This window comes from Dromaius novaehollandiae, chromosome 1 (genome assembly GCF_036370855.1).
Source record: "Dromaius novaehollandiae isolate bDroNov1 chromosome 1, bDroNov1.hap1, whole genome shotgun sequence".
NCBI lineage: Eukaryota > Metazoa > Chordata > Aves > Casuariiformes > Dromaiidae > Dromaius > Dromaius novaehollandiae.
Genome location: NC_088098.1, coordinates 174,064,468 through 174,080,693, shown reverse-complemented (window position 1 = coordinate 174,080,693; position 16,226 = coordinate 174,064,468). Strand labels below are relative to the sequence as shown.

Sequence of the window (16,226 nt, the reverse complement as noted above, 5' to 3'; positions counted from 1 at the left end):
ATGCAAGAAAAGTTAGCATAAATGATGATCAGCAGGATGAGTTTAAGTCATTTTTTTTTTTGATGAATCTGAGGAGGGAGGCTCTGAGTGTGTGGAATTTGAAAATTTATAAAAGATACAAAGCAGGAAAAAGAAATGGTAACATTTAGTAGAACACTGGTGCTTATGGTACTGAAGTCTACTATTTAGTAGACTTAGGGTCTAAATTATGTACAGGTGAACTTAGAAGTCAAAGGAGATATTCACCAAAGTAATACACTCCAGGTTCTAAAGACCAGTACCTTCAAAGCTATAAAAATTTGGAGGATTTATAAATAGTGATACTATAGCTATCTATCTAAATTGCTGTGTGTTTTGAAGCTGTTTTGTCCTGATAAGCAATTGATTTCATCAATGAAATTGAAACATCTGTTTAAATTTAAATGAACTGCTTCATTTACTTTGAGAACTACTGAAGCCTCTATGTGAGCTTAGAGCAAACTCTGCAACTTTTAATTCCTTGCAGAGAGAATCCATCATTTCATATAGAAGTCAATGGATGTTCTCATGCTTTTTGGCCAAAATGTCTGGCATGTGACTGGTAACTTCCAGAAACAAAATATCTGGTATTTGTTTTTGCCTAGATACCAGTCTAGATGTAGAATTTAAAAGTTACTAGCTTAGCCTAGAGCGAAAGGCTCTACATTTGCACTAAAAAGCAGAAGAAATGTCCAGCTTGATTACCCTGGGCCAGTAAGTTACTGAAGTGAAAGATGCAGGTTCATAAGGGTTTGGGGGAATGGAGTAATGAAGAAAAACACACAAAAAGGGACCAGTTAACAGTGCCACACTAAATACTGTAAATACTCTAATATTCCTTGATACACCTTAGCATTTGAGCAGGAAGCTGCAGGATCTTATCAGTCCTCTTTCTCTACTAGTTAGCGATGCTTCCTGATGCTTCCGCTCCTGAGATGAGCACTGTGAGCAGTGCTCAGCTTGCTGGCTGGGCTCTCTTGTCCCTGCACACATACTTGTTCTTCTGGCACTGTTTTTTATTACTATTATTTGATAGGTGTGCCTTGTACCCTGCAATACGCTGAGTATTATTTTCCTCTCTAGGCGAGCCTCTAAATTTGGTTGAGATATGAGGAAGCTAGCAGAGATGGACCACGCAGGGAGTGGTTGGAAAAGAGCAGGAGGAAGTGGATAATGTGACTGTCCGGTAACTTGCCCAGGCTGATCCACATATCTAGAAGTGGCTGTTTTTGTTTTGATAAGAGATTTAAGAATAGCGTGAAAGCATAATAGATGAGATCAGCAAGGAAGCACCATGCTTTAGAGGGAGTGTGAAAGGACGTGGCTGTGGGGCGATGGATGGGGACGAGTTCCCATGGAGGGTGTTGGCTGGCTGGATCCCCTCCCCACCTTTCCCCTCTTTGGCACTTCACCCTTCAGTCCCTCAGCCCCTTCACTGTAAGGGGAGGGTATGGGACTCTATACTGTTACAACATGAGCAGCATGGATACGGAGTGGTCCAGTGGCTATGGAAAATACTTGTGATTTTTATGTTTATAGAACAGTCAAATAGAAAAGTACATTTTCAAAAACAGCTCTTGAGCCTTTCTGCAATACCAGGAGTATTTATTTCCAGCAATCTCAGCAGTGAATTGTGGCTATCAGGATTGAATAGCAGTTGGTTAGGAATCCAAGTACTAGAAGAATGTCCTCATGTTTCTGTACCCATGTAATGGTCCCATCCTCCATTGAAGCCTTTCTATTCTGAGCAGCGTGTGGGAATTCAGTGAAATCTGATAACTGGAGTATTAATAGCAGTTGAGTAGGTGTCCAAAGAGGTTAAAATTTAGCATGAGCCTGCTGCTAGTTGGACAGACGGCGTTCATCTCCTGCGCAGCATACCTCACCGGGGGCGGAGAATCCTTCAAACCCTTTGACTTCCTCCTCAGAAGTGTACGTGAGTCTGTTTGGGGTCGAGTTGGAGCACCTGGAGCTCTGCAAGGAGTTTGGGAGTGGGCTTATTTGGCAGTGTGCTGGCCCAGTTAGTAGCCCAAAGCAAGCCTTTTCCAAGTCTTTTAACTTATGTCTGAGAGGTGGAACTACTGCCTTGGTGGTAGAAGGTCAAAAGGAGAATGCTGATACTTCTTTTTAAAAAGAAGTTTTCTGTTTATTTTAAGCACTGTGTTTTTAAGATCTGTAGTACAGGGAATGGGATGGAAAGCAGATAGCTTTGGCAGCTGTTGGGGTTTCTGGGGTATTTGTCACTAAAGGAGGGGCTTGGCACCAGGCATGGTGCATTTGTCACTGGCACATTCCTTTCTATCAGTATGAGTGTCTCCATCCCTTTTTTCTCCAAGTAAATGGATTCAGATTTTTCTTCTCTCTTTTCTTCTCTCACTGCATGACCATGTGACCTCTTCACAGCAGATAACTCATGTTTAGGAGAAAGGGATTCCCTGATCTACCTAGATTTTTATTTTATTTTATTTTTTAACTGTAGGTAGATATGTATAGTTTAAATAATTTTCTCCTCTAGATACATGCAGATTCAGAAAGCCCCACTTTCTGAAAGAAATGTCATAAAATCGTCTTCCAGAGTTCTGCTTTGATTTCTGGTATCTTGCTTTTGATCTTGAATTCCACATTGATGTTCTCTCTGGAAAATAACAAAGTGAAATGTCAAAGTAGATCTCACATCATGTATTGATAGTTTCTGGGCTTTAATATGTATTAGGAGGCTAGGGAACTACACCAAGTAACATGTTAAGAAAAGAAAATCTAAACTACCAGGTATATTTATTAGCTGTTTTGCAATAAGTCAACCTAAACATAGCTACTTAAAATACACTACTGTTTTGGAAGGAGCCACTGAAGAAACACAAGTGCAAGTGTTGACATTGTCAATGGATATGTCTTATAATGGTTAAATTCTAGTTTGTGGTTCCTTAAAATACTATAGTGTGCAGGCTACTGTAAGCCATATGACTATCTTGTAAAATAATCTTTTTTAAAGTATCTCAAAATTAATCTTAAATCTTAAAATAATCTTAAAGAAGTATCTTAAAATAATTCTAGCCAGTTTCCTCACTCCCCAAAACTATGCATCAGTAGATGAACTGGAAGCACAGAGAGCCTGTGGCTGGTGTTTTGTCATCTGGGGGCTCTCGTACAGGGACTGGCTTATGGAGGCCCTTCTCCAGCAAGCTCCTCGTTCGCCCTCCTGTGTGGCAATGCATTGCCTCTGCAGTTGTTCTGACACAGTTGCTTATAGGAGTGCTATAAAACAGATGAGTGAGTTAATTTGGGTTTTAAAAAAAGGATGCTTAAAAAACCCCAAACAAAGCAACTGGCACAGCCCTTTAGTCCTGTTTCGGAGTGTGGAGCCACGGCATGATTCAGCGTGTGTTGGCATAACCACGGGGGCAGCAAACAGAAGTGGCTGGAAGGGGAAGGGAGACCAGGAAATCCTTAAGGTAGAAGTGCTGCCAAAGCCTTTGTGTTGTCAAGCTAGGGCCTTAGTGACTGATTTTGCTATTTAATCTTGAGCAAACAGTGGAACTGTGAATAAATTCCTTTAGTTGCAACTCGGTCTTCTGGTCTGCCATATCACTTTGTTTTATACTTGTATAGTGGTTCTCATTAAAGAAACTTTCATCAGTCAGTCTGAATAGGTATAAATGGTGTTCCTGAAAAGGCATGTTGCTCAAATGTAACTGCGTTACTTCGGTCTCTAGTCTAAGCTTATCATCTACTAACAAGTTAGAGCTATTTCTGTCTTGTTCGACTTTTTCTATTTGCTAACCGATTGACGTAGATGAGATGATGCTTTACACAGAAGGCATTATTTTTCCATGGGTGGTGATTTCACATATTTTGTATGGATTTTGTCAATCTTTTGCATCAGTGATCAACTTGCAATTGTGCAGCTATGCTTCATAATTATAACAATATCCCACACACATTGTTTGTTATCTCATGGCCTTTAGACTTTCTTTCTGCAATTGATAGGCATTTTCCAGGATGGCTAACCTTGAAGTTATAGATAAAGTTCTATTGAAAGCACTGCTAGCTACTGAGGTTCAAACCTTGTGCATTAGAAGTTGTACTACTTAAATTTTGAGGCCTCTTAGGTAGTTGACATTGGGGTTTGATAGGTGACTGGGAGGATTGACGTTTCTTTCCTTTAATCTTCAGAATGAATGCTGAGAATAAGCCTGTACTCCTGTAGACGGTAGCAGGAATAGATGCAGTATTTAGAATAAAAAGCCTTCTTTCTATAAATCTTAACTGCTCTCGCTAGCAGCTTCCTTTGCTTTGTTCAGGCATCTTTAGTGAAATGAGATGTGTAGAAGCCTTTGGGAAGACAGAGAAGGTAATGTTTGAAATGACATGAAGTGGTTTAGTAACTGGTGTTGCATCATCTTTCAGATAGGAACACATTTCTTTCAGCAGATAATGTTTAGATGCAGCCTTGGTTGTACCCTGCTGAGCAAAGCAGCATCCCACTTACAAATTTCAGCACACTGGCAACTGTTTATTCAGGCCACTAATTAGATTATGTAGAGTAACATATTCATAAAGAACGGAGTCTGCACTGACTAGGCTCCATCATGGTTTTGGAAGAAAATATTAAAAGGCAGACTACTTCACAACTATCCTCTATAGGATTGGTGTTTATTTGCATTGATGAAGATACTTCAGCAAGTTGGCTACCTTTTCAATTCCTAGAACAGCGTTTATAGGACAAACATCAGTGAAATTAGTGCTGTGTGTGCATTTTGATACTATAGGCACATGTTTGAGATATGGTTGTAATGTCCAGCAGTGTTAAAAAGCTTAAAGAACACATTGCTGAAGTTTTTGCACTTCATCCTCCACTTTCTTTCTTTCTTTTTTTTTTTTTTCTTTTCCTTCAAACACAGTGTGCAAATCTGAGTTGTTTGGGCCTACTTGAAGCCAACCTTAGGGCAGGGGAGCAGAGGTGAGAGGAGCTGCTAGCTGCTGGGTAGCAAGGGGCTGTCAGAGAAGCCAGATTCATGCCCTTACTTGAAGCATCATGCAATATGCCACGTTTTAGCAAAAGCTGTTGGTGATTATGACTTCTGTCTTAGCCGTGGTGGTGCAAACCATAGTTGCTCAGATCTATGCATAAAACCTCAGCCAAATACTTTGTGTTGTACAGCATTGTATTGGCATTTTGATGATGGCACTTTATTAAGGAGAACTTCTATTTAATCTAGCTAAATATTTCATGTTGCATTTTCATTTATTGCAATTGAGCTGAAATCTTGCTTTTTTAAGTTGGTACTGACAGGAAAAAAAAAGATTTCTGTTAAAAGCTCCTTTTCAGTTTACAGCACATTTATATCCAATAGGTATTTTCCAGACTATTTTAAATGTGATATTTTGGATAGTAACTAGGCAGTAGTTTGTGCATGCATTACTCAGATCAGCATTTTGAGCTTGGTCAGGATGTATGTGTACAGTTGTTCACTCAGAGGAAGATAGCAAGAGGTTTTGGAGCAAGTGGATCCAAATTGCATCTTTTACAAGTTGCAAACACACGGAGGAGAGGCAGCTGTGAAGTCTCTAGGTGATAGGTGACTCCTAAGGCCTTCCAGTAAGATAGCAGCATCACCTCTTTATTTAGAATTTTGCTTGGCAGAAATTATAATAGCTTTTGTTTTACACAAATTCTAGGAGAATACATTAATCATCCAAAATTATTTCCCTTTCCCCTCCCCCCCCTTACCTGAGACCATCAGAAAAATACATGATGCTACATAAATGAGGAACTGATTGCTGTAGGCTCACTTTTCATCAGAAGTGTGTGGGGGGGGGGGGCTTTTTTTCTTTTTTTTTTTTTCCTCTTATGCTCAGACTTGCATCTGTTGTGACAAGATGCTTAAAAGGCTCAGAGACTAATAGGCATAATTCAAAGAAGGAGAGTGGTAATGCAAGCGAAGACAGATGTAGAAAAACTCTGCTCACTAGGACTTAAACAACTTATCAGCCCGCTTCTGTTGTTAGCGTAGCAAACATATGCAGGGAGTGTCGTCTCTCATTCAAGCTTGTGGACAACAACTCTTCCTGTATTTTGGGGCTCAGCTATGCTCACTGTTTTACTTGAATTTCCAGTGTTTTAAGTTTTGTAGTGTTTATAGCCCAAGTACAAATGCCTAGTATAGTTATGGTTATTCAAGTGTACAGAATGCATTGAAACATAAAAACAGCTGCATATTCCTCCTATTGCAAATGACTGACCTAAATGATTGCACAGAACTCCTGAAAAGCAGAAGTGAATGCCATCATGTTCAATCATAGAGCTTCCACCTCAAAGTTGGTGTGACCAGAAACCTCTTGGACATAGGCTCTAGCTGACTAACAACAGGACTCTTGATTTACTTACTAGATTGTTAAAGTTTGGAAGCAAACTTTAAGGTGTCCTCAGCAAGGACATATGTGACTTTTGCTTTTGTAATTGCAAACAATGGAAGAAGTTCTGTCCTACTGGAAGGTTCCTAGACCTTGAAGCTGAAGAATATAAACCTTTAAAATGTTCTGCATCGGATGCAGAAAGTATAATACTGACGCATGCTGCTAAGAGAAAAATTTCCCATGCTCTGCTTGGGAAAGCAACCTGTCTCTAGTCAGCACGTTAGGTAGCAGCCACAGCACAGACCACTGCATGAACATCTGTGAGGAAAGCTACATGCTGAGGGAAGGGAGAAGTGCAATTTCTCCAGTATCAAGTCCAGTAAAAAAGGACAACAATATATTTTGGGAAGGAGTGTAAAAAATAGATGTAAATATTTCACATTAAAGGAAAAGCGTTCTTCTGTATCCAAAAGATATAGATTGCTTGCTACAGAATCAGCAAAATCTTTGGGATGGGATGTTAAGGAAGTGGCAGACAGGGATCCTGCAGGTCAGGTGCGTCTCATGACTTACTGGCAACTTGATTTCTGTATGATGTAGTGGATGGGCATAGCAGGTCCTGTTGAACTGAGTGAGAAGAGCCGACTCTCTCAAACTAGGACAAAAAGAGATGGGAGTGGGAGGTCTGTATCCCAGCCAGTTGGTAGGCTGCACTGAATAACGTATTTCCATGAAGAATGCTGTCTGCATTGACCTGGCCTCTGCCATTATTGTGCTACCTCCTGTGACTGTCCACTGACCAATTTCTTGTACCTTTTCCTTGCAACTTTGAATTAACTTGCTCCCAGGCAGCCAAGAACAGGAGATGACCTGGTAAATCATTGGTCTGCTCCGTTATGGGGTCCTACATAGGTCTTTCTGCTTCCGTTAATTCTCCATTAATTCTCCAAACCAACAGCGTCTGCAGCAGTTAAAGTTATTTAGGTGTGGAGGAAGCCATTTGCTTTCCTGAACAGCTGGGACTGCTGATGAGAGGGTTTTACAGCTGCTCACAGGGGCCTGGCTGTAGATGCTTACAACTGCAGACCAAACCTTGGCACCCCACATTTGGGAGGGATGTGTTGGTATGCTTGAGAAACATGCCACATATCAGTAATTTAAAAAAACACTTTCTAATGTTAGCACTTGCATTCTTTAAGTTTTTTTTTCCCTCTAGAAATATGTATCCCACTTAAAAACAAACCCAAACCCTCCTTCCAAGCCTACAACAGCGCTCTCCTGATGTCCCAGTTTCAGTTGCTCGGTTTTTGTCTGATAAGTTCTCTTTAGGTTAGAACATTCTATGCATCTGAGACAAATATTTTAGAAAATATAATATAACCAGGGAAGAAAAGTAACAGTTGAATCTGTTTACATATGGAAATGAAGATCTTTGTGTGCAGCCAACAGTGGGTTAACAGAGGTTGACTATCAGCATAAGTCATTCGCTTGTTATCCACTTTTATTTTGTTGGCAACTAAATTCTTTAGCTAATTAAAAAAGTTTAGACTTCTTACTGGGGTGTAGTTCCTCTCAAATCAGACTGTAATAAGGCAGTTAGTGTCTTGCTTTGTATGTTATGATTGAAGTAGTACAGAATTATACCTGCAAATTCAAAGCTAATTACTTTTTATTTCTTTTGGAACAGTCACCGTTCCATATTTTATACCAGCCTGTAATTGGTCTTCATAAAATGTAATTTCTTTTATCTTGTAATGTTTTAAAGCTTGAATAATAGAATTTTAAGTCAGAACTTTTAAAGTCTGTTTTTGTTTTGTTTTGTTTTCTCCTGACCTGCCCTGCTTCAGACCAGAGGAGACCGATAGAAGAGTGAAAAATGTAAGACATTTATTTTAATACTTTCTAAATCAATTTCACACTAATTACAATTTAGTATTTTTAAAACATTTCCTTTCATGGCACTGTCAGGTATACCTTATTCTTCAACTGTTCATTTATCTGATGTGAATTAGTGCTATCTTGCTGTGATCTCTGCCCAGTTTTCTTTCCCAAATAAATGTATTAATAGGAAACAATCCTTAAATTTGCTAAATTCAGATATATTAGATACATCAAAATGCTGTTTAATTGGTTTTAATGGAGATACTAGCTAATAGTGTAGAAAAGATTTTACACTTCATTGTGGAAAATGTCTCTAACAGCATACTCAGAGGCTTTATACTGATATACTCTTTGTTAGCTAACTAATGAACTTTGTATTGATGTTTTTTGTTTCTAGGTTCTGATTACATTGTACTGGCTTGGGAGAAAAGCACAAAGTAGCCCTCATTATAATGGTCCATATCTCAATCTTAAAGCATTTGAGAAGTTACTAGGGCAAGCATTGACTAAGGTAAGAAATCCAAGAAGAATGGTGAATAAAAAAAGCTGACTGTTTCATATATTACACAATTTGCGATGCATTACAGCATCAAGTCTAAATAGTCTCTTAGGAGTTTAATTCTTAGTTTGGAGAGCATGGTGATTTGTTTTGTTTGTTTTGCTTGCTATCTAAAGTCCATGTGAAAGGAATGCTTTTTACCTGATATGGGTTCTTCTCCTGCCAATATTATCAGAGAATCACAGAATGGTTGAGGTTGGAAGTGACCTCTGGCAATCACCTAGTCCAACCCCCTTGCTCAAGCAGGGTCACCTAGAGCATGTTGCTGAGGAAAAAAATACCAACATGAAAAAAAATACCCATCATGAAATTCAGAACCCTTCTGCTCTCATTCATTTGGTAGATTGCAGAGAGCTCTGTTTTCATTCTGAGATAAGAGAAATTAAAGGCCTTGTATTGAATCTCATATTCAAGACTTTGTATATGTAGTTTTTAGAGGTTTATAATAGTCTTTTTTTCAAATTCATTTGTGTGCATTTTAAAAAATACGTTTGAGTTCGAACTCAATAGTAGTATTTGCCTCTTAACTTATTGCAAAAGACCTTTCAAAACTTGATCCTGTAGGCACTCGAAGAGTCCAGCCATCTGAACAGAAGCGGCAGGGATAGTGGGTACGGTGATATTTGGTACATTGACCGAGGAGAGCCCTTTTCATCTTCAGCTAGCCATAAAAGAGACGACTCCTTCGATAGCTTGGACTCTTTTGGTTCAAGATCCTCTACAAGCTTTTCATCAGACATAACTTTGAAAGGTGGCAGTGAAGGTATGTTTTTTTCCCATTTTAAATCTTTGGTTAGTCTATGTCTTGTGAGCACAGGAGAAGACAGTGTATGGACCTAATACTCTGAATGCTCAGTATCTAAATTGGTTTGAAAGGCAACTCAAGACAGCCTGCTGCAGTTGCATTTAAGGTAAGCAAATATTGACTTTAAACAGTTGGTAGAAACAAAGCAATGCCCACATGAATGTTCCTGGATAGAGTGGTTGGGCCTCTTGCTCTCGCTGCTATTTTAGGCTATACATATATGTGGTGAGTATTTTTTTTTTCAGCAGAACAGGAAGGGAGATTGTTGGAAGTCAGATATCTATGCCTACCATGCAACAGTTGCAGATGTGCCTTGCCTTGTCCCTTAAATGGATATGATGTCAAATGTCTACATTTTCACTTTATTTGTATTGAATGCAAATAGGGTTTTTCTCACCTAGATTAAAAGCTGAATAATAGTAGGTTTTTTTGATATTTACTAGTTTGTTATGGAAAGAAATATAACAAGAAGAAAGTTTGTGAAATTGGTCCCTGTAGTTATACTCTAAATTTTCTTCAAATTTTAAAATGTAGTAGTAACATGTAGTCAAAGTTATAAAAATAATGAGCTTTTGGATTTTGTTCAGTGTGAATGGCATGCACTCTGTGTAGCCCTGGCAAATGATTTTATCTGGTCTGAGCAAAGCAATGTGTAGCCATACTATGTATGTGGCATCCCCATGGGAAGCTATGGGTATGAATCTGCTGAGATGAACATGTCTTTTAATTATTTGCTAGTAACGTGAGTTTATTAGTAAATTTGAGTGGCGAGTATGTTTTTAATTAAAAACTGCTGTGTTATTTTAATGCTTTGATCCAGAGGTTAGCACTCTGTTTCTTGTGTGTGATAGTGAAAGAATGGAATGAATGTAGCAAACCAGGCTCAGTGTAATGGACCTTATCGCAGCTTCATGAGAATTTGCTGAGCTGAATTTGCAGCAGAAATATCTCAAATATGGAGTTGACTTGACCCTTACAACATTTCAGTCTAAGTTCTAGCTAGAAGCTTAAATTTAGAGAATAATTTTTGTGCCTTCCTTTTCTCCCCTTTTCTTAAGGTTGTGAAAGCGACACAGACTCTGAACTGCCTTTCAAAATGCATGACTCTCATAAAGATGACAGGTCCTACCGCAGGATTGCTGTGATTGAACCGAAACCTACTACTGACTTCAATCGCTTCTTACCCAACAAAAACAAGCAGGCAACATATGTGCCAGCACCCTTAAGGAAGAAAAGGACAGAGAAGAATGAGGACAACAGAAGGAGCTGGGCAAGTCCTGTCTACTCTGAGTCAGATGGAACATTTTCAAGGTACTGGTATGCAGTCTTAGTAAATCAGACTTCTTGATTTCTGGTATTTTTTTCCTAAATGTTTTCTTTATTAAAGAAAAGCTGCTATTGTTGCAATTCAAGGTAAAGCATTTGAGTTACCACTTTTTAAGTTTCCTTCTTTTTCTTTAACTCATTTCATTAGTTTTTGAGCAATGTTTTGAGGTTGTTTAGAGTTCAAGTAGAGGGGATTTAAATGATCTCCAATTCAGTTTTAAGTAAGCTAGACATACAGTTTTAGTTTCTTGTTAAAGGTTTCCACAGTGTGGTAGTGAATTGCTGTTGCCCAACTTGTAAATGTGTACACTTGAGACTTTTGGGGCAGTTCTTGAGTTTCATCATTACCTTCATGACTTCACTGTCTTCATTCTGTTCCTGTTTTGGTCAACCTCAGTGGCTGTGAAAGGAATCCTGTAGCTTCCTGCCAAAACAGCAGAGCAGAATGTGGGCTCACAAATCCAGCTTCCCTCCAGATGATCTATGACTATGACAGTGGCTCTGATTCAGAAGATGAAAGAAGGCTGCCTGACGTGGTTATGGATGACTTAGCAAAACGTAGATTTCTAATCCAAAAGAGCCCTGTAAGCTCTGCTGCACCTGGACGTCATTTCATGTTGCGCAATGACTCTCCTAAATCTTGCTCGCAGGAAAGTTATCCAGCTACACGTGGTCCGTTAGCTACAATGCTTGAACCACTGAGGTCAGAGATACTAATCCAAGATCCAGTAACTATTGTGTTACCTAAATTGCAGTCTATAAATAACTCCATAAAATTAGCCTTCTAATCAGCATTTTAACACAGCTGATAAATTACTATGCCTTTTTCTGTCAAATTTTGTATTTTTGTGAGAGGCAATAGGATGCTGTTATAACCATATAACTTTTTTTTTTTTTTTTTTTTTTTTTTTTTTGGTGCTGCAGTGATGGAATTGAGAACTAATTAGCTTCATTCACAAGGTTGAACTCTTAAGCCAAAAAGCATGTCTTTTTGCATATTTTATGTCAAGTTGCTCCTAAAATATCTTAACTGATTGGGTATTTTGAACAGTAACCAGAGGAGGCAGAGGCAGTTGGATACTAAAGTGGAAAACAAGCCAAGAGCTAACATTCCTTCACAATTATCTGGGTGTTTTGATGAGGACGAAGAAGAAGCAGTAGGCATCCCAAACATTGAAAAAGATGATCTCTATTTACGCAAGTTAAGTTCTTCAGCACCAAACACAGTGGTTTCTTTTGACAAATTTCTTCCTAAGTTTTGGACTCCAGAAGAAGAATTGCTGTGGAAAAAAATCAGGAAATCCTCTTTCAAACCCTGGTATAAAGAGATTCAAGGGTTCAGGTGCGTGTTTATGCATGCCCCTGTTTCTCTCCTGTGTGCAAAACCTGTAAACAAAATATGATTTTATAACTTTTTTATTTTTCATTTTTATTGCCTGTGTAGCAGCAGGGTATGTTTTTTTTCTTATTCAAGAAAATAATTGAGGTATTATTTCCATTAAACTATTGTGCCATTGGCACTGTGCATTTTACTCAATTACTATATATTTTTTTCTTTTCCTCTGTTCCCTTCTTTGTGCTGCTGCACAGTAGAAAGAAATCAGATTCTGAGGATGTGGATTTTGCTTATAAACAGAGCTCTGGTGCTCTTGGTCATCAACCAAGACCAAGTTTTGAGTGGAACAGCAGTTGCAGAAGGGATCAAAACTATAAGCCGACTGCTGAATATGTGGGAAATTCATTGTCACAGATTGCAGAAGAAAGGATCTTGGAGGATTCTGATGAGCCCAGGTTGATATCGCTGCATGAGCTGTACTCTTGCTGCATTGGAAGGAAATGGCTGGTTATGCAACAGCTAAATGGAATTAAATTGCATCTTGCATTGTTGTTCTTGGGATTTTTTATGTAGTCTTAAGTTGCTGGTCTTCCGCAATGTGTAAATGTAGAAGAGTAGCATGCTGCACAGGTTACTGGCTTTGTGTGGGCATGGGAGTGTCCTGTTTCTGAGAAGGTTAGGCTGCTGCGTTGCCATTTTGCAGCAGTTGATGTGTGCTATGCTATTGTTACGGTGGTGAATGCCAAGTGGTGTAGTTGTACTGCTTGGGATAGTGCAAGTCTAAACCAAATGTGTATATCAAAACATTGTGATCTGCTTGTCTTTTGCTAGTTAATGATATTTTACTTCCCTCCTTTTGTTTTATATGCTTCAGTCAGTTTTCATTACTTCAGGCTCTGCAAAAATACTCTGACTACTTGTCTTCTGAAGTGAAGACCAAAATCGATCCTACTTCTGGGCCTAGGCTCATAAAATGTAGAAAGAATATTTCCTTTGTACCAGGAGACAAACAAGGCGACAATGAAAATGGATATCTGTATCCAGATTTAGAAAACGATGACCTGTTTGTTCGGAAAACGGGGGCTTTCCACGTGAATCAAGTTGTTCTTCAAGACCCTGACTACTTTAAAAAATTCTCTGAGCAGGAGTCTCCCCTAGAGGGTGAAATAATTCTGCAACCTAGAGAAGGCCAACCTGTGATTCCAGATTTGGAAAAAGATGACATGATTTTTCGGAAAATCCTCTCTCAGAAAAAAGAAGTGCCTTTATCAGGTGCTCCAGACAAATATCACCCTGCCCTCTTTCCTGACCCTTGGAGCCTGCCAGAGGACATCCGGTCCAAATTTTTGTGTTTACTTGAAAAAAGCACGATGCCGGAGGAAAGAAAGAGCAATGGTAAGGTGTTGTCACCGTCTTCTCGACATAAGAAGGATGATATGTTGACTCGCAAAATTGAATCATGGAAAGTGGGAAGCAACGTACATCCAGTAAATTTTATCCCGGGTCCATGCAGTGAAGAAGACTGGAAGAAGTGGGAGGCCATCAGGGAAGCCAGCAAAGTTAGACACAAGAAACGGCAGATGGTGGAGAGGTCAGGTTGTGTCCTGCACGGATTGTGCTTGAATTAATTGAACCATTTCCATTTGGAAAAGCATCGTCTTGTGCCGAACCATTCGTAGAGTGCAAAACTGCAATGTTTGTGTAGTCCTGGACAAGCTTTTTATTTGCTTTGAATAGAAGCTCATGACTGCAATACCATATTTTCAACAAAATTAGTATGTTTTGTGGTTTTAGGCTGCCATTTTAGAAAGAAAGTATGTTATGATTCCTTCAGTAGCAAAGTTTCGTAAAAGTTTCTTTCCATGGTTGAACAGGAATACCGATTATTCAAAAGATTATAGAGGCTATTATAGAGGATTTTTTCCCCTAATATAATGGCAAAAACACCTCTGAATGTTCTAATGACAAATTCTGGAAATGGGCACTCTGTTGCTTGCACCTGAGTTTGAGATTGCTCATAATCTGTCCTGCCACATGAGGTGGAAAGTTAGTGCTGCTGTGCCCCCAAAGTCACCGTGTGTACACAGTGTGTGTCCATGCAATTTTAAATTCCACTGAGACGAACTTATTCTACCACTATTTTTTACTGCTTTTATGTCTGGTCTAGTCCTAATCCTTTCCTGGTATACTCAAATGTTTTTATTCCACAACTAAAGTCTATTTTGAACTACTTCCTAGCTCTCCTTTAGGTTTTGCGCTTACTGTGGGAGAGAGGGGTTTTGAATATTTCCTTAGCTCTGAAAATACGGCATTGCAAGTTGCAGTTCTTCCAGCTGTGCATCCTTGCGTTGTGACTAAGACACTTTCATGTTCCAGTTGATACTCTGATGTTGTTGTATTTAATTTTTAAGCTTAATGCTGTTAACAAAGTGCCAGCTTCACTGAGAAATATACTGAAATGCTTGAAAAGATTTCACATTCTAAGAATTAATTCAATAGAATAAAATACTCATATTCAAGTATACTAAAAATCCTCTTCCATCACATTGGATGTATTTGGGTCTCCACTTAATGTGCTAAACTTTTATACAGGGCCTTTTATGTTTATCCATTCCATGTATTACTTGCATTTAGCACTAGAATTGGGTGAATTAACTTGATGAGAAAACAACCTTTGTGAGCCAGGCTTCTTGTTGGGACACTTACTTCAATAAATTAATTAAAATTAAAGCCAACTTGTATCTTTTGAGCTTCATGCTGTTTCGTAGCACTGGAATAAGTGATGCAGAATCCCTACAAGGCTCTATTCATGCAGTGTTTCTAAAAGTGGAAGTATCGGAAACTTACAGGCAGCCTTGTTTTGTCAGGGTTTTCTGCCCAACTTACACATCATGCAAGTGCTGATGTGTTTCTGACTAGTGTCAGGTCTCTGATGTGCTATTCCCTGCTGGCTGGTCCTCAGCCTTTCACAGTTTCCCCTTCGCTGAGAGTGCTGGTGTGCTGATCGTGTTGATGTTGTTGTGAATATCAAGCAAGACACTGAATCTTTTCTTTTCTTTTGGTTTCCTCTTTCTCAGACTGTTTCAAAAGCTTTCTGATGAGCAAGGGTAAGTTTTGTAAAAGCTTGAAAGTTCTTAACACTATTTTTGCCTGTTTAAATTCTCATGCATGCACAGTAGCTAAAAACTGTGGCTCAAAGCAACTTGTGCATGCTGCTTTGTTGTTCTGTGCTTGGGCAATTTAACATAACAAATGTAAGAAACCCAAAGCTATGCATCTGGCAAAAGTTCCTGCTGGCATCTGGAATATGTAAGTTATGGTTTTGGTTATCAGGCATTTTGAATATTGGCTCCAATGTCTTATTGTTGCTGAAGTGTCGTACTTGAGGTTCTACGTTTAAATTAGGCTTTAAAACATTCAGAAATATAAAGCAAGATTAGTAAATATTTCATTTTCTTTCAAAGACTGTACAGGTAGAATTCTGAAAGTAACTCATTAATGACATGCCTATTTATGAGGGGAATGATATAAAAATACATCATTTTGAAATAGGACAGGTTGAAATAGTAATAAATTTTGTTGATAGTTTAAATGAATGTTGCAATAATTTGGCCTCACATTCATTACTTTGCATTTAACGTTTCTGCTCTGATGTTAGTACTAACTTTAATTAGACTTTAATTGGAGCTTTTTTACTTAGTAACTTTAATTTTCTTGAAAAAGAGGAACATACCCTCTAGAGGGTGGCAGTTGAACGAAAATAAAAAGGCCCACTGGCAGAAGTTTTCTCGGGGTTATTCAGCTCTAGTTTCTGTTAAAAATGTTGAGTGCTTTATGGATGTTTTATGATTATGTTATGGACTCTAGTCTCCAGAGTGGTGAACATACTTACCTGCTGGTTAGTGCTATATTAACTTATGTCTTGTTTACAGTGTACTGTAGCT

The 16,226-nt window shown here is 38.7% G+C and overlaps 1 protein-coding gene across 11 annotated transcripts in view; it reads left to right on the top strand.

The window, feature by feature from the left end:
* Positions 1-16,226, top strand: part of LMO7 (LIM domain 7) — a 134,825-nt gene that overhangs the window by 80,179 nt on the left and 38,420 nt on the right. For 9 of the 11 annotated variants that reach the window (XM_064504751.1, XM_064504743.1, XM_064504747.1 and 6 more), the window contains 5 exons: positions 8,223-8,253; positions 8,654-8,767; positions 9,380-9,578; positions 10,679-10,931; positions 15,360-15,389. In XM_064504751.1, coding sequence (XP_064360821.1) covers positions 10,717-10,931; positions 15,360-15,389 — 245 coding nt within the window. In that variant the 5' untranslated portion in view covers positions 8,223-8,253; positions 8,654-8,767; positions 9,380-9,578; positions 10,679-10,716. Of the gene's footprint in view, positions 1-8,222; positions 8,254-8,653; positions 8,768-9,379; positions 9,579-10,678; positions 10,932-11,343; positions 11,650-11,997; positions 12,289-12,536; positions 12,738-13,156; positions 13,874-15,359; positions 15,390-16,226 lie in introns of all 11 variants that reach the window. The other 2 variants (XM_026120839.2, XM_064504744.1) reach the window with 2 other exon arrangements.